Raw genomic sequence first — 26,683 nt, forward strand, 5'->3', positions numbered from 1 at the left:
CACTTTTCTGTTGCTAAATATTTAATATGAAATAAATAACAAAAAAACGTTATATTTAATATTATTTTTGTATAGAGTAGCCTATTTTTTCTGTTAAAAATGTTAAATATTGTGTTTAAAATAAATCCAAGAAAGAAAAAAAAGGCAAAAAAAAAATAATTCTGTTGCTCAAAATAAATTATGTAATGAAATAAAAGGTATTTTATGGTTCCATTTGTTAAAAAATATAATAATATGCATATAATAACTTTTCTGTTATTAAAAAAAAAGGACAGGAAATCTGCTTTATTATCAGAGCTGGTCACTTTATATGTTGGTTAGATGGAGAGTTTATGTACAGAATAAGCTGCAGTGTGGAGCAGACTTGTGACAGTCAGGAGTCTAGACTAGTCACCCTTCATCTCTCAGTCCTGAAGGCTACAGACGGCCCCAAAAGAGCCTTTTATTTATTCATTCAGCCATGCATTTTGCCAGCGGTCTGCAGGGGCATCTGTATGGCAGGCCACATGACTGCTGTTTTCCATGAGTGTCATCTGAATCCTTATGCGTGAGAATGTTTTTAATGCCTTACGTAGCATTAAGGGCTCCAAATCACACATAGTGAGAAAATGGATAAAGTTTTTTTTCTCCCAACATTCTCTTTCTTCCTCTCTGTGTTCTTTCTGTTCTTCCACACCACCTTTTTTTTTTATTTCATGTCTTTTGACAGCCTGTTGAAACTGTGACCACATTCTTGTATTGCAGTTGACCCGTCCATTCAATTCCATTTCATGCTGAGTAAAGCGAAGCCATTTGCTGTTTCCGCCAGGCATTAGGGAGCGATGCTGGGCTCTGGTCAACACACTTCACCACTGCACTCAATACAGCGTTCACATTCACCTTCAGCTCCACAAGCACACATGCAGCTTCATTCAGAGCACACAACTCTATGCTTACAGCGCCGTTTGTACTTCATCATTAAGGACCTAGTTTCCTTTCTCAATAAATCTTGATGGTCTTATTGAGGATTCTTTTTAAATATTTTTTTTCTTTTAAAAAATTATAAACTGTCATCAAAATGTTGTCACTGTATTTTGCTTCTAAAACTTTTTTTGCTGCTGTGATTATCCAGAAGGAATCCAAGCAACTCTCAGTGAATAAAATTAAGTCCCATCATTCATTATTTTCTGTTGAATGTTCCACTTGGAAACGCAATTTTGAAAAAAAAAAAAAAAAAAGATACTTGTTATATATATTTGCCTTTATATCTCACAGTTGCAACTTTATTTTTCACTATTGCACAGTGTGAATTTATATCTCACTGCTGCTATTTTATTTGACATCATTGCAACTTTGTTGTCATTTAAAAGAAAAAAGACAAAACAAGATAATTTTTAGTTTTTAATCTCACAATTACCTGTTGATTAGGAAATGGACTTTCATACATTATCAAAATGAAATTTATCATTATCAATTGTGGATCATTAAATTAATGAAAAAAGACAGTGAGGACATTTAAAATATTACAAAACATTTTCATTTTCAAATAAATGCTGCTCTGTTGAACTTTCTGTACTATGCTTTTTATTGTATCACAGCTTCCATGAAAGTATTAAGCAGAAAAAGTGTTTCAGCATTGATGATAATCATAAATGTTTCTTGAGCAGCAAATCAGTATATTAGAATGATTTCTGAAGATCATGTGTCACTGAAGTTTGGAATAATGATTCAGCTTTTCATCAAAGAAATACATTTCATTTTACTATTTATTACAATAGAACACATTTGAAATTGTAATAATATTTCACAATTGTAATGTTTTTACTGTATTTCTGATCAAATAAATGCAGCTTTGTTGAGCATTCAAAATTTCTTGAATTAAAAAATGTCAGTCTCACCAATTCTAAACGTTTGAACGGTACCTGAATTCTGCTTACAGATCCTGGCAAACCAAACAGAAGTTTTGTGGGGTTTTAGTCCATGTCTGGTGGCACTGTGTACTCCTAAAGCTGACAAAAACTTTTAGGAGATATATGCATATAAAATCGACTGTCTTTGCCTTCTGGGAAAATGGGCCAAAATATTGATGACTCAACTTGTTTGCTGGGGACATATGCTAATTTTCAGATGTAGATGCTCTCTAGAATGAGAATGTCCCTCCCAATGAAACGAAGTTAACTCAAGGAAATAGGTTATTTATATAGAGGACAAGCTCCTTCAATAAGAATTACAAAACAGAAAAAAGCTTTCAATAGTCAAACATGCTTTAAAATAAGTATTTCATAAAAAAAGTTCACAGTGAGTAATGACACTTAAACCTTCGGAAAATTAAGGCACTATTCATTTCCTTTTGAAGTTCAATGCTGTTCTTTCCCAAAAAGACTAACTTGAAAAGTGAAAGCCGTGACTTTACCACCCTAAGCCCTCCGTCTGAACACTACGTGACACATTGAAGCCTCTTTGTCAAGTCCTTGAGGAGAACTGAGACTTCCTCTGCCTGCCAATCGGAGAGAGGTGAAAAGCACACACACACATGCATTTGTTCAAATCTGCAGATCCTCAGGAGATGCTTGTGAGCCTCACTCAGAAGAGGTCCTGAGACAAATGTGGCGTGTTGTGGAGCCAGTGAGCCATTAGTGCTGTTTTCCCCTTGACCTCTCAGACAGGAACAGCCATTATGCTGTTGTTCGAACAGAAACCTCAAGGTGGGTTCAGTGTTTCAAAGCCCGGCAGGTCTCAACTGGAGTAGCGCTGGAGAGGTAGTTTCTGAAAACATAAGGTTGCAAGCGTGTGTTTGAGAGACAGACCGACAGAGAAAGAAAAGCATAAGACAGGGAGCAAGAGCTCATGGCCCAATAAATAATGCATCCTTCCTGAAAGGCCTTCAGGTAGCGCTGAATCCGAGCTGATCACACCCTCAACAGCCCGACTATAGAAACAGAAAGACACGGCGGATGCTAGATAATTCAAACTGAATAAAACGGGAAAAGCTCTTCAACAAAATGTAACTGATATATCAAGAATTCATGCCTAACCATGAAAAGCTCCAGTGCCATATCAGGAAGCATAAAGACTTCTGTATCTGTACCGAACAACACACACTGTCAGAAAAAAATACATTGGCGTTACCCTTTCAAAAAGTAATAATATGTACTATTTAGGGATAAGTAAGATACTATAATGTACCTTTTAGCTGTACTTTGTTTTTCTTTGTACAAGACTTTAACAGAATTCACCTGATCACTGGTTTTGTTCCTTTTTTATTTTCACTTTGTACCTTTCCTTCTCATTTCAGAATCCTTTTAATTCTTTTAGTCAGTTTTTTTTTTAACCTCTGAAACTTTTATTTTAATAAATACATAAATAAATAATTCTAAAATCAATGTATAATTGTAAATATTTTGTATCATTTCATTCTATTTTAATGAATAATAAAATATGTATATATATTTGTACACGTTTATATAAATAATTTATGCATTATATAAATCATGTTATATAATTGCTTATATATTTATTAATATAATTTGCTATATAATTAAATGCTATAAATGTTTTACTTTTATTTATTTTTGTCAATTATTTTAATTATTTAGCACAAAGCAGCAGAAAGACCTTGTAGCATTTATTCAGATTTTACCATATTTGTACTTTTATTTAAATAATTATATAAACAAAGATTCAATTATAATAATTGCATAAAAAAAAAAAAGATTCATGCAGGTTTTGTTTCTGGTTATGCCAAAAAGTTTCATTCAATGCTCTAGAGGCTTCTCTGGACTTCCACTTCGGAGGGGTCTTTTCCACGAGACCAAAGAGAAAGAGAGAGCAAATGAAAGAAAACAGAAGAGCAAGAGAAGAGAGAAAATAACAGCTGAAAAACATCACAAAAGCCCAGCTGCTAATTGAAAAGAGAGCAAATTAATTACTTTAATGAAGCAATGAAGCCTTTGTTTCTCATGCATTCCCTCGGTGTCTGTGAGCAGGACGATGCAGAACACTTTCTCCTCATTCCTCTGTTTCTTCTCCTTAATTTACACTGTTTTAATCTAGTGAATAAATGAGCCATATTACAATATTTTCACCAGCAGAATAAGACTGAAGGTCAAACAAAGGTCGCATTATGATAAACAGTATGTAAACATATGTTTGTCTTGTTTTTCAGTAAAAACAGTAGGGTTTTTTGTTTTAAGCATTTATAAGTCATTAAAGATATGCAATATAAAACAATATTTTTATCCTGTCTTAACCTCAGATAAGACAGTTATAAATGGACAAACTTTGGCCACACGTGCACACAAAATGCACACAAGGATTTATGTTTGATTATCTGCAGTTTCATTATTTCAGACCTTACGTGTGATGCATACAGGTGTATGTGTGTAGATGTTTTCTCTTGGTCTTGTTTTGAGTATTGTTTGAGGCCCAGCATGCATCAGTTTTCTCTGTGCTGTCCCGAGGTGAGTGATGTCCTCAAACGGCTCTTGAGAACTTCAGAGGAACAGAGATGAACTCAGGGAGAGAGTTTTGTTATTTATTATTGCATTATATTTCCAAAATACTATTTAATGATGTTTATTTTATGGAATGCAACAGATGGGTTGCTTGGTTTATTTTTTTATTTTTCTATTATATTTAAAAAAAAAAAAAATTCATTACTTTCATTAATATTTTATTTTATTTTAATAATACCCATTTTTTATACAATAAAATAGGATTAGTTTTTTTCTACAGTCTGTCTCCAGAAACACAAATCACATTTTTCTTTCTTTTTTTTTTCTCTTTCCTTTAAATTTTTTTTTTTTCACGTGTTTGAATAAGCGGTTTCTGTGCTTGTTCATCATGGGTGTTTTAGTGATTAATGCTGTATTGATATCCTTAATTAATTTGCTATTATGTCACCGTAGATCTTCCCAGCTCTCTTGCACATCTCCATTTGCTAAAGAGACGTCTCTATTCCCCGTGGCAGATGCCTGTCAGTAACGCTGCATGTGTGTTCATTTGTATTCATGTGGCTCTGTGTGTATAAATAAAAGTGACAAAAAAAGATTAACCCTCTGATGCTAGTGTACTTTAAAGTAATCTCAAAAAAAGCCCTTTTAACCATTCAGAAATTTATACTTCAAATATTACACACTTGACCCTTACCTATAATGTGTTTGGCTTTCCTCTTTGCATGTCATTGTACTTCTAAACAATTCACAAATATAATATAATAAATATTTACCACTGGTTATGAAAACATAATTAAATGCAATAATATTTTTTTTATATCAACAGGATCAAATATTTACAGCAAGACAACTGGAATAATATAATATCATTCATTCATAATAAAGAAATCATAATTGTTGTTAAATACATTAGAATAATTATATAATTGAATTTTTGTGATTTAATAATGCAACAAATGCATCATTTTGAATAATAATAATTATTATAATAACTATTTGTAATAATAAGAATTTGAATGGTTATATTGTTATACTGAAGTAGAAATCAATGGTTTGTTCCCATGATTTTCTGTGATATTATGATTCATGCAACAAAGAGTTAATGCAGCTTTTCATGCTCTTTTTCTGAATATAATCCATACTAATGCAATAATTTAGAAAAAAAAAAAAACTAATAATAATAATAATAATAGTAATAATAATAATTAGTAGTAGTAGTAGTAGTTGTACATTTGAATGATTATATTATTGTAACGAAAAAAATATTTTTATTGCAACAAAAAAATAACTTTAATTTAAGAATTCATACAACAAAGGGTTAATGCAGTGCTCTGGGCGCTCTTTCTCTCAAAATGTCTTTGTAAATTTGTGTATTGATGTTTTAATGTGTTTAAATGTCATAATTTATAGCATCAACAGGCTCAAACACTTTAGACAAGCTGAAGAAATGCCCCAGCATGTAGATGACGGGAGTAGAGCGCAGATATCCGTGTCAGGAGCCTCTGGGCAGGTCGGTGAAGATGAGCCGTACTCACAGTTAAAGTGACAACACACTTCTGTGTCCACACGTTAAAGCCTTTGCATGTGAAGGGAAATTGCCCTTGAAATGAATACTGAGTGTGTGTGTGTGTGTGTGTGTGTGTGTGTGTGTGTGTGTGTGTGTGTGTGTGTGTGTGTGTGTGTGTGTGTGTGCGTGTGCGTGTGCGTGCCCTGGGCAGAGAGTAGCTTAATGATGGACACACTGGAACATTCATCATCACATTCACTGCATCCTGGGCAGCTATTAAACACAGCCCAGAGTACACACACACACAGACTCAATATTTTTACACTCCCACAATATGCAATGCATACAGCTATGAGTCCAGACACACACACACACACACACACACCAACTGTATGATCGATAGATGACACACATGAACACAGAGACATGCCTGCAGGATGTCAAACACTCTGCGGACGCACATTCTGGCCACATTATGTGCATCTGAAACACTTTTAAAGCAAGCGGAACGGGAAAAGTTCATGCAAGAATTAATATTCTATCATCATTTTTCCCCATATAGTGAGAGTGGAACCGAACTGCAGATGTCAAGCTTCAAAGAAGCACCATAAAGTATCAGACAAGAAGATTTCCGGTCCATAAACACTTGCAGTATTTTCCTCAAACAGATCTCATATTTTGTATCGTTTCTTATTCCTATTAAATCTGTGTGTGTGTGTTTGTGAATGTGTACTGGATGAGACACACAGCTGTACAGCAGGTGTGAGGCGACTCCAGTCATTTACACACACGTGCTTGCAATGCAAGATGCACCTGTGTGGAAGAGAGAGAGAAAATATTTATACACTAAATTTATTACCTTCATTATCTTTGATGAGATGGGAAGCAGTTTATGGTTCAGCTACACTGGCTGCACATGCAAACATGTGCATTTATGTGTGTGTATTGGGAAACAAACTAGAGTAAAATTGAGTGAAAACAACTCACAAAATTCAGTTCAAAAACAAGGAAACTTTTGGATGAGTAATTTGAGATTTTTATAAAGTAAAACTGCACCCCCCCCCCAAATAAAGAAATCAGTACACAAACATAAACACACGCAAAATAAGTTATGTCCTTCTATTTTGTAAGACTGTAATTTTGCTTCTTAAGTAAATAGATCTTGTTTTTTTGTTTTTTGAAAATATAAAAAAAAAATCAGCAGATTACAGGTTTAGCATTATTTACAGCTCATTTAAAAAATAAAATAATATAAAAAAAAAAGTTAAAATAGCATAAAACTAGACGATCAATTGCCATTTTTGCAGAAAATATGCATCAGGTGGACTGAGACTGAAACTATGTTAGACCCTCCTGTTGCCAAAACTCATAAAATCTATATTTTATTTCCACATGTTTTTCCAATAAAAAAAAGTTTTAACATCCTTCAAACAAGATGGGCAAATGTTATTATTTTTCCTTTTTTTCTTCTTGTTTTGGATAAAGCTTATACATTTTGTAACCTGTAATTTTGTTTCTCAAGTAAATACATCTGGAAGGATGTCTGCTTTTTTTTTTACTAAAAAACAAGACAAAATACTGTTTCTTATTATTATATTTAGCGTCTGCTTAGAAAATATTTCAGATCAAATCTCAGATTTCAAGTCTAAGCACAGATCATACAATTCTCCCTGACTCCCTGAAATTGCATAAAACCATACCAAAAAAAGTGTTATTTTTAGCAAACAATATGCATCAGGTGGTCTGAGACTGAATGTAAGTCCCTTCTGTGGCAAGTATAACATCTGACACCTTTAAACAACGGCATCCCCTTTCCAGAATGTTCTTGCTCATAAAAACCATGAGGGTTGGCGAATACGCTGACGTAGAAGTTTTAGCACAAAAACGGTAAAATCTTGCCTTCAAAAGGCAAGCAAATAATAATCCAATTTCTCTTTTTGTTTGAGACAGTGATGAAATCAGACAGCCTTTTCCCCCTTAAATCTACCAAAGGTATTGTGCAAACACCTTGAGATATGCATCCCTGACTGAATGTGTTAGCTTTTTTGGTCGCTAAAGCTGCGATATTAAAATGCTAATGGGGCCATCGGACAGACGCTGAGAAAGGAGAAGTTGATTCCATCTTTCATGGACCTTGAGAGAGATGTACTTACTCTTTCAGGCAAGAGCGCTGAATGACTGGCTCTATTTAAAAGCCAAAGGTGAAGTTAAGACAAAAGGAATGGATTTTAAAGTGGAGCACTGGCCTGTATCTCATCGATTAGCTCAGAACGTGTGCTGAGTCTTGCAGGGAGGGAGAGCGTGGATGTAGATTGTTAGAGAAGGTAAGTAAGTGGCAGCAGAGGAAAATATTATTGACAGTTTAACATTGACAAAGCTTCAAAAATCAAGCTGCTGCTGCTGCCGCCACATTTCTCTTGAGCTCCACACCATCCTTTCCCTCCATGTAGGTCTGCTTTGAGATTTCTTTATTGTCATTAAAGCAAAATAGCAATGAAACAGAATTAAAATAAGAATAAAAACAGAATGAGAGCAACAAAATTCAGTCGTTTAAATCCAAAAACTATTTTTTAAATATATAAAAATTAGTATAGAATTCAAACTTTTTTTTACCCAACCACATCTAAACTAGATAATTTTTTGGAGAAAAACAAGAATGGTAAAGTTACCTGTATATGAGCAATACAAGCAATTCAAATTATATTCTTATTCAATATTGTTATGTTTTCCAGCAGAAAAACAAGTGTATTCTTGACATGTTTTCTGAGAAATTATTCAAAATGTTGTTTTTTATTGAAACAAGAAAAAAGTCCATAAAAGTGTGAAAAGTAAACTTCCTTTTCCCCTAAGTTTCCCGTTTGTTTTATTTAAAGTGTACTTTTCTGACAGATATGTTTTTCCTTTAAATTGAGTTTATAATATATATATATAATACAAAAGTATATATCATTATCAAGTCATTTTGCATCCGAATTAAATGTTGTTGTTGTTTAATTTTAACAGTTGTAATAGAAAACAAAGACAAAAATTTAGAGGAAGAAAATCATTTTTTGTAGTGTATGAATGGTCATTCAATTCAATTCAAATGTATTTGTATAGCGCTTTTCACAAATAAAAATCATTGCAAAGCAGCTTTACAGGAAATTAAGTTTCTAGAATATATTTAGTAGTAGCTTGTCAGTGGTGACTATGTCAACTTGATGTACATATGGCAGAAATGTGCGGTGAAATTAAGTTAATGACGTAATCAAACAGATGATGAACACTATAAACTGCAATGATTATATGTTGCAATTAAACTTCTAGCATAATTTGGTAGTTTAAGTTGTTTCATGGTTGGCATGATGCTTGATTCAATTTTTTCCACTTTCTTGGCTAGAGGAACATTACATGCGCACCACTCCTGGGTGTTTTTCTTGTTGGTTTAAGTCTATAGCTACATGTATCATCCGTGTCCTTTTGAGTGTATCTGTGCATTTCAGTTTGATTAGTCATTCAAAGCTGCTGGATTTCTGCCCCCGAAGCTCCACGTATCCCCTTCACACCCACGAGTCGACTCATGCTTATAGTGAGCTTTAAACAACACCTATTACTCTTATGCTGTCAATTAGGATAATTTATGGCTGTAATTCTGAGCTGGCATGAATTGCGGTGTTTTGATGTTGGTAAATACTTGGAAGTTAATTGGGGGCATCTGCTCCAGGGATTTCGGGCGAAGAATGGGAGACTGTTGTGTTTTCACGTGTGCTTGCCAATTAAAGACTCCCACCTCCATGTCACTGAACGCAAAACATCTCGCAGAGCTGACGTTTAACACGTTTGCTCCTCCACCATGGCTGAGATTCTCTGGTGTGTGCGTGTGTGTGTGTGTGTGTGTGTGTGTGTGTGTGAAGTGGGAGTTGTTATTGCATGGGCTCATTTCACTTTCTCTATAGATGCTGTATATGGGTGTCTCTTTGACTATATGCACTTTTGGCTCTGTGGACTCCTGTAAAACACTTTCATATTACACTAGTTTTAATTTGTTCACTGATATAATCTGCTGCCAATATATATCAGTGTACCTGCATGTCATGCATCAAGTCTAGTCTCAATAGTTACAAAAATATAACTATTTTATGAGGTGGCAATTTTGTATGAATTCATATAATTTGATTTGAATAGAAACATATGATTGTTAGAAGAAAATTAGGCATGAAGGTCCACCCCTGAACCTAAACCTCAGCAATTCATACACTACCAATTCTCAGCAATGTAAAATTACAATGAATGTGTTTAGAATTCAGCCTTTTTGTTCCCCCATGCATCACATTCATTCATTTCCATCACATTTCAAATTACCATTAATGCTGTGGAAGAAACAACATTTTTGAAATAATTGCATTCATTCTGTTAATTCATAGCTAGCGTTTTATTTATGATCGGCTCACATTATGCATTTTGATTTTAAATAATCACTAAAGGACAGTTCACTCAAAATTTAAAATTCTGTCATCATTTACACAACTCATGTTGTTCCAAACCTGTATGTGTTTTTTTTTTGTTTCTACACAAAAGAAGATATTTTGAAGAATGCTGACAGTAGCCTTTGACTTCCATAGTATAGAAACAAATACAATGGAAGTCAATGGCTACATCAATTGATTGGAATTAAAATTGGAATTTTATCCCAAGCATGCTCTTTTGAAGCTTTGAATGTTACAAATCACTCAAAACTCCACACACTGGTCTGAATGGTAAACTCACCCAGAACATGCATAAAAACTACAACTCTGATATTTGTTAGTTATAATAAAAATCAATCAACCCACTAAGCGCACCACTGCAGTATGTGTTTGGTTACTATGATTTAACATGTTTTATTCAAGACATGTTTCCTAATTCTTCTCCATAAGCTCAAAAGTTTGGACTATCTTTTCGTCCTGCCGCTGGTCTCCTTCTGTGTCAATTTCCGCTGGCTTTTGTCTTCACTTCCTTCTTTCCTCATTAGGTGCAGTCTTTCATCTCATCAGCTTCTCTCTTTTTCTTTTTCTCTCTTCAGAACCCTGACATCGTGTTGGTCCACTACCTGAACGTGCCCGCCATAGAGGATTGTGGGAAACCATGCGGGCCCATCCTCTGCTCCATCAACACAGATAAGAAAGAGTGGGCCAAATGGACCAAGGAAGAACTCATCGGGCAGCTCAAACCCATGTGTGAGTGTTAAACCACATCTCTACACTGAGTCAATGAGACTGAATGTCATTGCTTTAGCTAATACATTATAAAAACATAGCAGTTCCTTTTATATTGTGTTTCTAAAGTGTTTTTTTTTTACCAACAAATGTCATTTCCATCCACTCACCATTAATTCTGTGGGGAAAATTTTAAACATCGTTGTAATAATTCCATTTTTCCATAGTCTCATAGACAGCATGTAATTTATGATTAGCTCAGATTATGCATTTTGTTTAACCTAAATACACACAATTAAATAAAATGTTTATACTTTTAAATAATTTCACAGAATTGTAGCTTGATTGGAAAACAGTTTTGTAATATATTATCAAATTTGAGATTTGAATTCTAATCAGTATTTTTTATAATGATATTAATTACTTTATATTATAATTATAATGAATTAATCTGAATATTAACTCAAGTGCTTTAAAATATATATTTTAAATTATTTTATACAAATGTATATAATTATCTATGAAATGAAAACTTAATAAATATAGTTTAAATAAATGAATATTTTATTCACAAATTACATTGTTTAGGTTTTTTTTTATATATAATCCTGTTTATGTATTTTATTTATTTAATAGCTATATATTTATGGTTATTTCAGAGACGGTTAGGCCTAATCTGTATCTACAGTGGTCTCAGAAAGTATTTGGACACTTAAATCACACTTAAAATATCTAAATGTTATTGCATTAGATTTGCTTTCATAGTTTTTTATCTAATGCAGTGTCATTCAGACAGTTTAAAGTGTCAAAAAAATCTCAAAGTCAGTAAAAAAAAACATCCCCATTCTCTAGTCTCCTGTGCTTTTAACTGTGCAAAACCAGCTGGCCTTGTTATACACCATCAGTGCTCACACATTGACACTGTACGTTCACAGCAGCTATTATTCTTGCAATATTAGAATGACTTTTAAATCTGAATACACATCAATGAGTCATTAACTTCATGATATGGTAGTGCAGCTCTGAAAGGGCAGGAGGATGCTTCCTACATCACCACCATCATCATCTCTTTGAATGACCTTCCCGAGTGAAACTCAATGATGGTGCAGGACTGCCACCTTCTGGTGACAGGACTCTAAACTAGAACATAAACGTCCAGGTGGCTGGCTGCTTTCACCAGTCATGTATTTTTAATGACACAGGCCATTTAGATAAAATTGCCCTGATGTGGCCCATATATGTGCTGGGGCATAAAAGGGGCATTCTGGTTAGATTTGTGTAATTCAGGTAAAAATATCTTTAAAAGTCAGCGAAAGAATTGCAACACCATTGATATACTGCATAAAGAAAATGTAACTTATTTTATCCTTATGTAAATTTAACACATTTCCCCTACATTTACTTTTCAGAGTATTTTGCTTTTAGGTGTAATGCAAGTTATTCTCAGTGGGGTTATTATAATTAACTAAAACCATTTAAAAATTATGTTTTGAAGCAAAGTAAGCTATAGCAAAAAAAAAAAAAAAAAGTATGTTTATTTTTTTCCAAAACAACATTTATCCTTTACATTTACCTGATGTACTAAAATAACTGAAACTGAAATAAAAATAAATGTATACTCTATGTACATGTATACATATAATTTCATCATCATTATTAAAAATGACAAAAACACAAAACAAAACAAAAATACTGAAACTTTAACATACATCCAATCCAAAACAAAAGATACTAAAATAAGTAAATAAACTCAGATATAACTAAAATAACATTGATTCTCAATTATTTTCATTAGATTCTCATTAATTTAATAAAGAATTTATAAAAAGTTTAATTGATTAAAAAACTAAAATTTAATATTAATTTACAAACCCGATTCCAAAAAAGTTGGGACACTGTACAAATTGTGAGTAAAAAAGGAATGGAATAATTTACAAATCTCATAAACTTATATTTTATTCACAACAGAATATAGATAATATATCAAATGTTGAAAGGGAGACATTTTGAAATGTCATTTCAAATATTGGCTCATTTTGGATTTCATGAGAGCTACACATTCCAAAAAAGTCGGGACAGGTAGCAATAAGAGGCCAAAAAAGTTACTTGTACATATAAGGAACAGCTGGAGGATCAATTTGCAACTTATTAGGTCAACTGGCAACATGATTGGGTATAAAAAGAGCCTCTCAGAGTGGCAGTGTCTCTCAGAAGTCAAGATGGGCAGAGGATCACCAATTCCCCCAATGTTACGGCGAAAAATAGTGGTGCAATATCAGAAAGGAGTTTCTCAGAGAAAAATTGCACAGAGTTTGAAGTTATCATCATCTACAGTGCATAATATATATATATATATATATATATATACACACACATACATATGAATATATATACACACACACGTGTGTGTGTGTGTGTGTGTGTGTGTGTGTGTGTGTGTGTGTGTGTGTGTGTGTGTGTGTGTATACACATTCACATATGAATGTTCATGATGTATATGTAAGCAACTGTGTAATACAACTCTGTTGCTGAGACAAACTGATTTGTATTGACTAAAATCATGAAGTTCTTCTCTGAGTGTCTCTAATTGGATTGTGTCAGATGACTGTGATGTTTATTTCTGGATTGAAAGATGAAAAATTATGTTCTCAGTAGATGGGAGTGCACAGTTCCATGCTGTGTTTTCTATTAGAAGAAGCAAACAAGATGACTTTAGTCACTGTCACTCTGCTCATATAGATCTGTGATGCTTTCATCTCATTAAACCAGCATCCAGAGCCTCATTACTAAAAACATCCTGCACATGAAACAGCAAAGAGAGAGGAAAAAAGGTATTTGACTGGTTCAGGCTTGAGGCGTGATTTAGTTGTGGTATCTCAAAATGTCCAGCAGATGTCAGTGTTGCATTCTTTCGCTTTGTGTGACTACTTTTATACATTGTTTGGGGCTGTTGTAGTAAAACAGCACCTGTTTATCCGCAGTCACCTCAGTTCTTAATTAAAAGGAAGTAGAGCGTTTCAGTGGCACTTTGGGAATGTTCCAAGTTGAATGCAAGTTTTACACTCTATGAGTAGCATCTGTGACATTTAGTAATTCACTAGAGAACATAATTTTAAGGAGGGGGGGCGCTTGTGTACAGTAATGCACTTACAGTAAAGGTCTGTGGGCTAAGGCACTGCATAAATCCTTAATATACATTATATGGATAAACATGGACTAATGTGATAGTATACTTAATTAATAACTCTGTTTTAATAATCCTGTCTGTGCAAAGTTTTTTGCAGGTTTATGTGAAATCTGCACTGACAAAACTCTGTTGTTAAGATTTTGAGAGAATTAAAGTTATACAGATCCTAAAGCCCCTGAATATTATTTATTTAATAATTAATTTGACTTTTGGCTTAATTTTTAACGCATTAATATTCCATTTAAGGCATTTTACCATGTTTGAATCCTACAGATAAGCTCAAAAATGCAAACTAGTCATTGGATTCCATTTGGGCCAGGTTATATTTAATATTTCCAAATTATTATTATGCAGACATTTTCATTTTTTCATTATTTAGACAACTAAAAAAATATATATGTTTGTACTGAAAAAAAAAGTTTTATATATATATATATATATTAGTGCTTTAAACGTTCTGCTTTTAAACCTTTAAACCATAGAATCCCATTCAAGTGCGTTAATTAAACACAACTTTGTTTTTTCAAACTGAGGGTATGATTACATGACAGCAATGTTAAAAATAGCAATTTTTACCTTTGCATTTTGTACATGCATGCATGCAACAGTATTGTCAAAACAATCCCCATTCACACTACATTATGCATGCCAGGCCAGTAATTATGTGAAATATTATATAAATATTATGTGAACATGTATGTGCATGACATCACTGTTTTCACAACTTAAACTTTGAAACCCGCTGAAATGCTGAAAGTTAGATGCATAGAAAGTTTTCTGGTTTTAGTTTAAAATGCTGTCGTTTGACAAAATTATATCAGAGTAAATCCCATGCATGTCACAGATGCTTCAGCCAGGAACATTTCTGTAGGAAAAGGCAGAACACTTTCCTTAAGTATTTGATAAATCCATCCAGTGATGAGTGACAGTGTGTAGACAGTGCTGGGGCAGTTGGGCTGTCTGGGGTGCTGGCGAGGTGCTGGTCTGTGTGGCTGTCTGGCTGACGTCTGTGTCTCCTCCTCTCTCCCGGCAGTTCATGGCATCAAGTGGACTTGCAGCAATGGGAACAGCAGCACTGGCTTCTCAGCAGAGCAGCTCGTGCAGCAAATTCTGGACAGCCACCAGACCAAACCACCTCCCCGGACTCACAACTGCCTCTGCACAGGAAACCTGGGTAAGGGAACAGGCCTGAAATGATATCTCTGTATTACAGCACAACTGTTTCTCACAGTAAAAAAAAAAAACCTTATAAAAGTCTCAATAATATTAGACATTGCAGCTATGTCAGAGATTTCAATATGAACTAAAACTCTTCCGATACCAAATGATCACAGCTTCTGTCCACGTTCATTTCATAACACTATATTCTTACTGTATGACTACTACAGTAATTCATTCTCCTTCTATAAGGATGCATGTGGGTCCATTTACTGAGATCCGTTAATCAACTTATTTAACAGTGATTTCACTGTAAGGTAGTATAAATTAGATTTATATATATAAATATAAATCTGACCGTATATTATTTTTTAAATGTGGACTTACGGGACTACTGAGAGCACTTTCCTTCATCTTTTCAGGTTCAAAATATATTATGGCCAGTAGATGGTGGTATTGAGTTAAGTAAAAATGATAAAGCTGAGGACAAACCTTCCTCCATCACAGATTACTGTCAGACATCGATCACAGACATCCCAAGTCTCCCGGAAGTTCCGGGAGTCTCCCGCATAGTGAAAGCGGCTCCCTGAGACCCGCAAATTAGTTAAAATCTCCCGGAATCTAGACCGAGCGAGCAAAAGCGCGCATGCGAAACAGATACTGTGTTTCAAACCTTGTAGCGCACGCACGGCAGAGAGGGAGAGGAAGTAAGAGTCCTTGCGTGTGTGTGCTAATGTGCGTGTGTGCGAAGCGCATGTAAGACAGAGAGCATCCTGATTGGCCTGTTTCTGCAAATCAACCAATCAATTGTCAGTGTGGGCGGGCTTTTATCTCTACTCCCGAGTCCCGAACAAAATTAATCAGTTATGTCTATCTAGAAACAGGAGCACCATGGCAGAGGGAGAGTGCCACAAAACAAAAAAAGTATAAGACACATTTTACGGCAGACTACACGAAAGTGTACCCCTGTCTTATAGGTGTCAAACATAGCCTAATGACAGTCTTGCTCAAGCATTGCCCATGGGGGGTTAAATGATTGCAAAAGGCATGTTGAGGTGAGTTGACAAGTTTCATTTCATCTGCATATTATTCAGGTTAGTTGCCAAGGCTACATGAAAACAACAAACTCCTTAGACCTGTTTAAAGTTGCAGTGGAAAATAAATAAATGCAGTTTACATAAATTGTATAAGCAGATTATATAAATAGTAAAAGTAATCTACAAATTTAAACATAATTAACGAATAATTACATAGGCCTATAGCTTATAGAAATAATATTTTATGCTTTTATATCTTTTAGGGACCACAACATGTTAGGGAGGCTAAGCGCAGGGAAGGCTGCTTCAATATATCTCAGTTCTCCCATTCAGATAGGCAAAGTCTCACTGAGAAGGTGACTACAGCTGAGATCTATTTCCTTCCCTTTTTTGGGGGGGGGGGGATACCTCCCTGAAATGACCTTTTGCAGGTTGGGATGTCTGCGATCAGTGCATTTACAGTAAACAAAACAGATTATAAAACCAATGCATACATTTTCTCTAAAATCATACTGACAGATGACAGTGTTGATTCAAGAGAAAATACATTTTCTAAAATATCACAAATATTTTAAGACAGTTTAAAATGATATGAAGCCACTTCACTCACAAGCTCAAACATTATATTTTATTTGAATGTAATTGTAATTATTTCATTTTATTAGCTATAATGTATTATACTTGATCTATTTTAATTAAGTCATTTTTATTTGCACTTATTATTTTATTTCTTTTTCTTACGTATGTAAAATAACACTTCATTTGAAATATACATTAGTATTTTTCAGTTCTCTGGTAAACAGAGGGACAACTCTTTTCATAAATTATAAACCAATAAAATGCATGGCTTAGCTTTATGTGTTGAGCTATTTTTAGGTTACATTCTTATTATAACGTAACTTAAAAAGTGTCTACTCTGTCTCTGTAGGTGCTGGGAGCAGCCTGCATCACAAATGCAACAGTGCCAAACACCGTATCATCTCCCCGAAAGTGGACCCACGTACCGGAGGCGCCTACAGCAGCACCCACTCCGAGGTTCAAAACAACGATGTTTCAGAGGGAAAGACGGAGCATAGCCATGGCAGGGGCAAAAATGGCAGAGCAGGGGGCGACAGTGCCGGAGGAACGGGCAGCCGAGAGAAAAGGAACGGCAAGGTGCACAAGCCAGCACTGCTCCACCAGAACAGTATGGAGGTGTCCTCATCCAACCAGGTGGTAGTGCCAGATACCACCCAGAGCTCACCTGTCTCTATTAGCAGTGGGCTAAACTCTGATCCCGATATGGCCGACAGTCCCGTGGTGACAGGAATGGGCCACGTAGCCTCAGTAATGAGCAGCCTATCTCATTCCACTACTGTATTCATGTCAGAGGTCTCTGGAGACCCTGTCTATAGCATGTCCCCTTCTGTAGACCCCAACACTCACCTCTTGGGTCCTGACACAGCCTCAAGCAGTCTGGTCTTAGCCGTGACAGCCGACAGTCACAAATTTGGCTTTGCTGGAGCGGTTGGAGTGGGTTTATCAGATGCAGGATCCACGGATGGACTTTCTATGCTATCTGCAGCTAGTGTGTCTGAAGAACTGGTGCTGTCTAGTAACCTGGAATCTGGAAGTATCAAGCTGCCTGAGACCAGTATGAATTTTGACCCCGATTGCTTCCTTAACAACCCCAAGCAAGGTCAGACCTATGGAGGAAACGGGATGAAAACTGAGGAGAGCAACAGGAGCAGCTGCAGTAATGGAGGGCTGCGGTGTTCCCCACCTGTCAGCGACAACGGTTATGGCTTCAACGCCTCTCTGGTGAAGAACATCAAAACGGAGGACATGTCATTTGAACAACAGCTGGCTAAAGAGGGTGGCTATCAGGTTGGAGAAGTCGTGAGCGGTGCTGTTGGTGTGTCTGGTTCCACAAACGGCGGTTCTGCCCAAAACTCCCTGGCTCTGACTGCCACTGGTTCACTGCTGCCGTCTGGAGGTGGACTCAGTCCCAGCACTACCCTTGAGCAGATGGATTTCAGTGCAATTGATCCCAAGCAAGACTATCCATCTAGTGTTATGGAAGCAGCGGCCTATAGCCAATCTATCTCTGGCTCTCACCTGGCCCACCAAAGTCACTCCCCCAGCTTCTTTCTGCAAGGTTCTCCACAGTCCCAAGCCCAGACACACCAGAACAACACCAGTTCGACCCAGAACTCTCACGACTCCAATGCCTACATGGGTCTGTCTGTCGTCAAGACAGACTCAACAGGAACTAATGGGCATCTCCACCACCATCACCATACCCACCCCAACCAGCACACTGCCTCTAACTGCAATGGCGGCTCTCCCACCGAACGGAATGGACAGGCTGGGTCACTCCAGCTTCTGCAGTACCAGAACCGCTTTCCAACCCCAGGTCAGGAGCATGAAGAAGTGGGTGGTTTGGAACAGCCAATAGGAGCAGAACAAGGAGAAGGAAGTGTTCAAGAGAAGGACTCGAATGGGGACCACTTGCAGCCTAGTGAAGGAGGAGAAACTGAGGGTGTAGCTGGCGCAGAGCACTACCTCCAGCAACCAACGGAAGGTGGTGGAGTCGGGCCAGGATCTGGAGGAAAGAGTGCAAGGGCAGAAGGTGGAACGCTGTGCAATGACACTGAAGGAAATGGAACCACAAACAGCCCCCATCAACAGCTCCAGCCGCTCCTGCAAGGAGCCGGTTTGGTGCAGGGGCTTTTTAGCACCGTTGGCACCCACCAGAGCTTGGGCAGTAGTGGAACCAATGGAGGAGGCTCCATGGAGATCAGCCTGGACCATTTTGACGTTTCCTTCGGGAATCAGTTCTCAGATCTTATCAATGACTTCATTTCAGTGGAGCGTGGAAGCAGTCCGGCAGTAGTGGCTGGCAGCAATGCTCTCTACAGCCATCAGCTAATGACCCATTCAGGAACAGAGGGGCAGGTCTCCTCTAGAACTGCTGCGCAACAAGGTGCAGACGAAGTAGCTCATGGGGCAAGGGGGTACAATTCTGCAGACCTCTGCCTGCAGCCCTGTTGCAGCCCTCAGTCTACGCAGACTGGTGCGGTGGCAGGCGAGGCAGGACAATTGGCATACATGCAGGTGGCCGAGGCTGTGTCAGCAGCTGTGGTGCACGGAAACATGGGAATGTTACAGGCTACCGGAAGACTGTTTGTTGTGACAGACTATTCTCCAGAGTGGTCTTATCCTGAGGTAAGGTTCTGACAGGTCTGCAGACCTAAAAAACAAAACAAAAAAAACTTTCAACTGCTATAGATGTATGCTAAAATATCCACCAGGGGGCAGAAGAGTTAAAAAGCAAATGTGTGGGTCTTTTTTTTGCAATTTGTGAACAGATTTGGAGGGAAAATCTGTAGAATTTTGTGGAGTGGATTTAAACATAGTAAAATTATTAATGCTCTGTTATTAGTAGATAATATTAAAGGGGTGGTTCACTCAAACAATAAAATTCTGTCATCATTTACTCGCCCTCAAGTTGTTCCGAACCTGTACTGTATGAGTTTATTTGTTCTGGTGAAAATAAAAAGATATTTTGAAAAATGCTGTTAACCAAAAAGTTGATGGTAGCGACTGACTTCTGTAGTATAGAAAAAATCATATAGAGGTCCATGGCTACCATCAGCTGTTTGGTTACACACATTCTTCAAAATATCTTCTTTTGTGTTCAACAGTAGAAAGAAACTCATGCAGGTTTTGACCAACTTGAGGGTAAGTAAATGATGGCAGATTTTTTATTTTTGGGTGAAGGTACATGAAGGAATTTGTGAATGATTGTTTTTTAATTCTGTGGAAAGTGAAAACATGGGAACTGGCCTCAAGCTGTTTAATGCAGGAATAGATTTGAGTCTTGTGAGGTCTGCATCCAAATTCAAGGTCTTCTCTACAACAACAAGTGACGTATATATTAGTCCCAGAAGGCCCTGGGCCACATGAGACACATGCTCAGCCTGTCATTAACATGCCCATTGGCAAGGAAGCAGTCGGACAAATATAGACAGAGGGATATTAGACCTCACCACAGCAACTCTTCAGCTCTCACAACCCTTAGTTGTTTTTCTCTGACATTTTCCTTGTTGAAAAAAAAAAAAATCATCAGAGATGGGCTTTAATTCAGCATTTCTTGTAGTGACATTTAAAATAATTGCACATTTAGACACATTAAAAGAGAATATTGTCAAATCTGGGCATGTAAGCACAATAAATGTAATCAACCATTTTTTGAGGTGATGTCAACTTTGCAAGTTTTAACAGGTTACATAAAAAAGAAACTATGCTTATTTATATATAATGTTGGTATATATTTCTCAGGGTGGTGTGAAGGTGCTGATCACTGGTCCATGGCAGGAGGCCAGCAGTGAATATACCTGTCTGTTTGATCAGATAACAGTTCCAGCCTCCCTCATCCAGCCCGGGGTGTTACGTTGTTACTGCCCAGGTATTCCAGCACAGTCACAAACTTCATGTACATACAGACATTTAAAACTGTCCTTTTAAAAGGAAAGAGTGATGCAGCTGCATTTCAGTAAAATAAAAGAGGCCACTACTTTAGTCGGTATGCCAAATGGTCCCAAACTAACATCTTCTTTAGGAATTTTTTCCATGCTGAAAAAAAAAGACTCTTTGAAACTTTATTTGTTAAGTCTCTATACTGTAGTCCATGAATATATCATGTGGTCTTTGTGAACAAACAAAGGACTGTTCTTTAACAGCTGTCATAGAGAACTCATTTAAATTCCACTGTTACATTACTAGATAAATAAATAAAAACAAAAATACTCTGAGCCATCAGTCTTAAAGTTGTAAATGGTTTGCAAACGTGTGGACTTCAAACTGTAAGCTGTTTCTTTGCAGGCATAAAATTCTTAATTTATGTCTCATTTCTTTTCAAAGCTCATGACACAGGCCTGGTGACCCTGCAGGTGGCAGCCAGCAGTCAAATCATCTCCAATTCAGTGGTGTTTGAGTATAAAGCCCGTGCCCTGCCTGCCCTGCCCTCCTCTCAACACGACTGGCTCTCACTGGACGGTATGTTTGAGATTTATCTTGTGTTACATTATATACAGCTCTAGTTCTGTACGTTAGTACATAGTTCTGTTTTTGATTGTCATCATTTTGCACTGTAAAGAAACTTTGGATGTTTAATCTGAATTCATGTTTGTTTTGTGTTTTTTTCATGCACTTTGAATACTGACTTTTAATTTGTATATTGCCAAATGTTGTTTGTCTGAACAGCTGATGGCAGACACTTCAAGCTTTGTTTCTAAAGAATTAAACTGCTGGCAGGTCAAACTTGGTTGCTGTTAAACTATTGGTTTTGCATGCATTTTAAACAAGGTGGCCAGGTAGTGTTTGTCTAGTCTAAAAGTAAAATAAAAACAACTCACAGGGATTTTTTTTTTTTGGCCTAAATAAGTAAGTTGGTCAAACTGTGCTGGAAGACTTTGCCAGATGTTTCAGCTATGAATGCCATTCAGTGGTGAATCCTTGTAACCTGTGCAATCAGGTTATGTTTGGTTACATTTAAAAGACTGATAAACGACTTGTCTGTTTTTGCACTCATGGTGTATGGAACAAGTGGAATATACTGTACACTAGAATTGCAGGTTATAAGGACTATGTGGACTAGTTCTGTGGTAAAATCATGCTTTGTTTGATTTTCTGAGGGTGAATCTCACAAAGAAGTATCCAGGTCATGTTTAGTAATAATACAATTTTTTTATTTTTATAGGGTCTTAACTACATTTCAGGGTTGCTTTATATTTTGTGTACATTTAAACCGAAGCCAGGAGTAAAACTCAAATTCACTCAAAAACCATTACTCAAAGTAATATATATATATTGACAATTAAGCACAAGTCCCCAATGTCCTCAACTTTAATGTGTAAAAAACATCATTATCGTTTTCATAGACTGTAATTATAATTATTCTCAAAGATAGTTCTCTTTAAATTGTCATTACTCTAATAGAGTAATTAATATCAGTCCAGTTTTGACACAATAGTTCCCTTCAAATTAAAATAAGCCTAAACTTCACTATTTAAATATATAATTTTACTTAACAATAAAATATTTACTTTACCTTGCTTTTGAGGAAATGTGCTTATTTGTCTAAAAATCGAATCATATCCAATGTATATCTAAAAATATACAAATATATATATTCAAAAAAATAGACTGTTTTGTCTGTTTCTCCACGCTTCGTTATGTGAGATTCAGCCCTACATCAACAATTTAGACTCTAGTTGTATTTGAAGCCATCCCGATGTTAAGTATGTTACAGTTCCAGATAGGAATAGGAAAAACGCTGAAAAAGAGTGATCAGAGTTTGTTAGATAAGATCTCATTCGTCTAATCGAGCTTCAGTTCTCCCAGCATGCTGTCTGCGTGCATCCAGCGCGTTATGTGCGTGGCGCTGAACGACACACCGCCTGGCCTGATTTGTCATAATGCAGAGAGGAGAAAAACAGCTTATCTGCAGCATTGCAGGTACTGAACCACAGGACAGAGGCTGAGAGGGGCATGAGCAATAAACCTGCCTCTTGTTGACACAGATTTGTTGCAAAACACTCGTGTGAGCGACCATCACATTGTTCCAAGCGGTTAAATGAGTGATCACAATTCCATTGTGTTTCGCTGCCACTCCCAAAAGAAAAACACGCTCATATGCAACCACCACACGACTTCAGATTCGCACCAAGACGCACGGTTGTAGTCAAAAGCGAATCAAAAGCGAAATGCTTTGGGTCCAGGTGCTGTCGTAAAACGCTATAAAGCAGAAGTGCGTTTGAAAAACGCACATAAACAAAATACGCAAAAACCGATCGCGGTTCCGAGATATATGGCTGGTGCGCGTAGAGCGTTCGCAATATAAAAGATAGGACAATAACGTAGATTTTTTTCTATTTAATCGACTGTTTTCAGTTGATAAAGCAGGACTGTGATGCCTGCGAGTGTTTGGAGAGTCAGCCGGTGGCGCACGACTGCGCGTAAAGCGGTGCGTAAAGCGCGTACCTGCGGCGGATGAAGCCTCGCGTCTCCATGAGCGAGCGGAGAAGATAAAGCATCGGCAGCAGGGATGGGGAGGGAACAGGAGGAGGTGTAGAGGAGGGGGACGAGGGGTCTTTATCTCTCTCCCTACACACTCCGCACTTACACTTTGTTCTATTGTTTTTGGCTCCGCTGCCAAGCGGCTCCTGCGGTTAGTTTGACGCTGGATGGAGAACATGTGTAAATGACAGACAACACGCTGGCTGATTCGGGTTAGTATGCGTGGTTTTTTCCATACTGTTACTAACTTGATCCACATGCACAGGCTATTTAAAGATGAATATAGGTTGTAGTGGTGCTCCAGGTGTCAGTGTCTTTGTTGTGTGTCCTGCTCTATTCTTTCCCTTGTTTTTGATGTTTCCCAACAGCAGTGAGAGCATTTGTTTCTTCTGGAAAGATGTGTCATTGTGTTTTAGAGAGCTCTAAAACTAAAATATTCACTATAGACTCTGAGGTTGCAGTGTGGAAGTTTCTTGGAATGAATGGTTGTTGAATTATGATGTTGTGCAGGTTTTGCAACGAGGTCAGATTGTACATGAAGGCTTGTAAACTTTTACCAACCAGTGTACACAGAGACCTCCAGATCTCCGTTTGTAAAGCATGTGGTTACAATGAATCAGTCAGGTGTAGTGCGTCTGTGTTCAGCACCACAGGCAGTGGACAGCGACAGTGATGCTGAGTGGATCAGACTGTTGCCCTTCTTCTGTTTCAGCTTTCCATAGGGAGAGGACGAATATACTGTGCCATGAAGTTGACCCTTTTCCTAAAACTTTATAGTGTAATAGGGAGATACAGTGTTGTTTTGATACAGATGTATTAGAATTGTTTTACCAACCTGTTGACATCTTATGGTTACATTTGCCATTTTCCTTTTCATTCTGTCTTTTCATTATTATGAACAACACTTATTTTAGTTTCTAATCTGTGTGTGTCAATCTGCAATTCTCTGCAAACCTTACTGAAATCACACAGCAAAAGTCGAGGATTTCAACCCAGACCAAGAAATTTCTGTATTCTTTTTTTGCTGGCCTGCCTACATGCCCTTACAAGGAAACTTGTAACTAGGTCACCATAATCAACCGCAAATCTGAAGTTCAGAGTTCCTAGTTCTGCTTTGATGAGATTTCCTGTGGAATTCTAGGAATTGCGGTCAGAGCTTGAGTCCACTAATGGAGCGCCCACACAGATGTGTCTCGTCTGTGCTGTTTTTGCTCTCAGTTGAAATGAAAGTGTTTGTTTGTATGTCTACTCTCCTTGCAGACTGAACTAAATTAGATCATCTTAGCAAGGATCAGACAGTGTTGCACTTGTTTTAGTTTTATGTGTAATTAGAGTACTCAACTCCCTGTAGAGATTCTGTGTTTTTATTATTTTTTTAATGGTTATTCAAAACGGATGATCCCCCGTAATATTTTCCAAATTTTTCAGTCAGTTTCATTGACAGTAAGATCTTTTAAATTGTGCAAAACAGTCAAAGTTTGTGTGGATATACTGACCACAATATTTGCAGTATTTTAAATAAAACTCTTAGAAGCCTATTGTTGTCCATTACTTGCCAACACTGCAAAAATTTCTCAAGAAATCAAAAATAAAGAATGAAAAACAACATAAACAAGAGGGCTTTTGTTTCCAGTGGTCAAACACTTTGTGCTGGAAGCTTTTGTTTGTCTGTTTAAGTCAAATGTTCTGGTCTGAGGCAGTATATGTCTGATAATTCTCGATCAGAGACCTTGAATGTGAGTTTGAATTGCTAATCTGACATGGTTTGTTGAATTGTTTAAGCAGAAGCAGAAGGCATATTTCCAGTTAGACAAGGAAAGTTAATAAATAATCAGTGCGGGTAGAGCAATAATGCCATTATTTTCATAGCAGCCTCGCCTCAGTCCAATTCTATCCAAAACTAGCACCTGTTTCAGGGTCATGATCTACCAGATCTACCAATGTCCACAGCATTAGGGGCTGTTATCCCAGCTTTGAGTCCATGCTGAGCTAAATCCCCTTAAGACAAAATCATTGCACATTATCAGCTAAATCCTGTCGAAAGGGACATTTGTGTGATTTAGATTTTTTCAATTTCTGTTCGATGCATTCATAATGATGGGTTGGAACAGGATATTAGTCTGTTACAGATTTAAAACAAATCCTGTTGAAATGCCCAGCAGAGCATGAGCTCTTTTAAATTCTAAAAATAAAAACGAAAGAGTCAATATGTTCTCTGTGCTCAGAGGTAGCAAATATTGGATATGCTCAGGGAAAAAATTATGTCCCAATCATCATGATTCAATAAATAATCAAACCAGTCATAAACACTGAAAACATCCTATTTTCTGTACACATTATTGGATATGTTGATTATTTATGACATAGATATTTCAAATGGATTTCTTTATTATTTAATACTATATAATTGTCATTATTTTGCAGACAGTAATTGAAAATTTAATGAAGAGAGGTGGCAGCTGTGGCAAGGAATCAAATGATGCAGAAAAGTGTCACAACCAGATTTGTGCACTTGTTTTGGGTTGCTGTACAGTCTCAGGTTGCCAGATTGCAATATGGTTTCTTCCACATCAGTTCTTCAAATCGGCCTGCAAGATGGAAAATGGCACTGTGCATTCTGCACAATTTTGCACCTTTGTCTAATATGCAAAGCAACACTGTCACTTGATGTGCAATAATCATCCTCATCATTCCTTGTCATATGTATGCATTGTCAAATGCTTGTTTGATTTCTGATGACTGTAAAGCCTCTAGTCTCTTTATTACCAATCTCAGCCACAATAAACCGCAACAGATCTTCAACAAGTGAATGATTTTTAGCCCCTGTTGCGCTTGTAGCTGTAAAGTGGTGCAGAAGCCCCCACTCTCAAGAGCATGATGCAACTGTGATGAAATAGGGAAACCGGCTTGGACTCTCTGCATTAGGATATTACCATGAGATACTCAAACATCCAGCGAGTAGAGAGTTTAGTCCTCTCACTCAAGGCTTGTGCTCAACTCCATGAGGTCCGCTTGACCAGGAGTGCTACTCAGACCAAAGAAGAAGCACCAAGGCTGATGTAACATCTCCTGAAAAACAGTAACTCGCATTGGCACAGTCTAGTACTGGTAGGTTTGTTTGTTTG

General features: G+C 36.9%; 1 protein-coding gene across 11 annotated transcripts in view; it reads left to right on the forward strand.

Moving 5' to 3' along the window:
* LOC132119677 (calmodulin-binding transcription activator 1-like) overlaps window positions 1-26,683 on the forward strand; it is a 304,884-nt gene that overhangs the window by 264,277 nt on the left and 13,924 nt on the right. For 9 of the 11 annotated variants that reach the window (XM_059529841.1, XM_059529842.1, XM_059529843.1 and 6 more), the window contains 5 exons: window positions 10,982-11,135; window positions 15,335-15,475; window positions 17,425-19,703; window positions 20,820-20,946; window positions 21,402-21,536. In XM_059529841.1, coding sequence (XP_059385824.1) covers window positions 10,982-11,135; window positions 15,335-15,475; window positions 17,425-19,703; window positions 20,820-20,946; window positions 21,402-21,536 — 2,836 coding nt within the window. The remainder of the gene's footprint in view (window positions 1-10,981; window positions 11,136-15,334; window positions 15,476-17,424; window positions 19,704-20,819; window positions 20,947-21,401; window positions 21,537-26,683) is intronic. The other 2 variants (XM_059529848.1, XM_059529851.1) reach the window with 1 other exon arrangement.

The sequence above is a fragment of the Carassius carassius genome, chromosome 38 (assembly GCF_963082965.1).
Source record: "Carassius carassius chromosome 38, fCarCar2.1, whole genome shotgun sequence".
Lineage (NCBI taxonomy): Eukaryota > Metazoa > Chordata > Actinopteri > Cypriniformes > Cyprinidae > Carassius > Carassius carassius.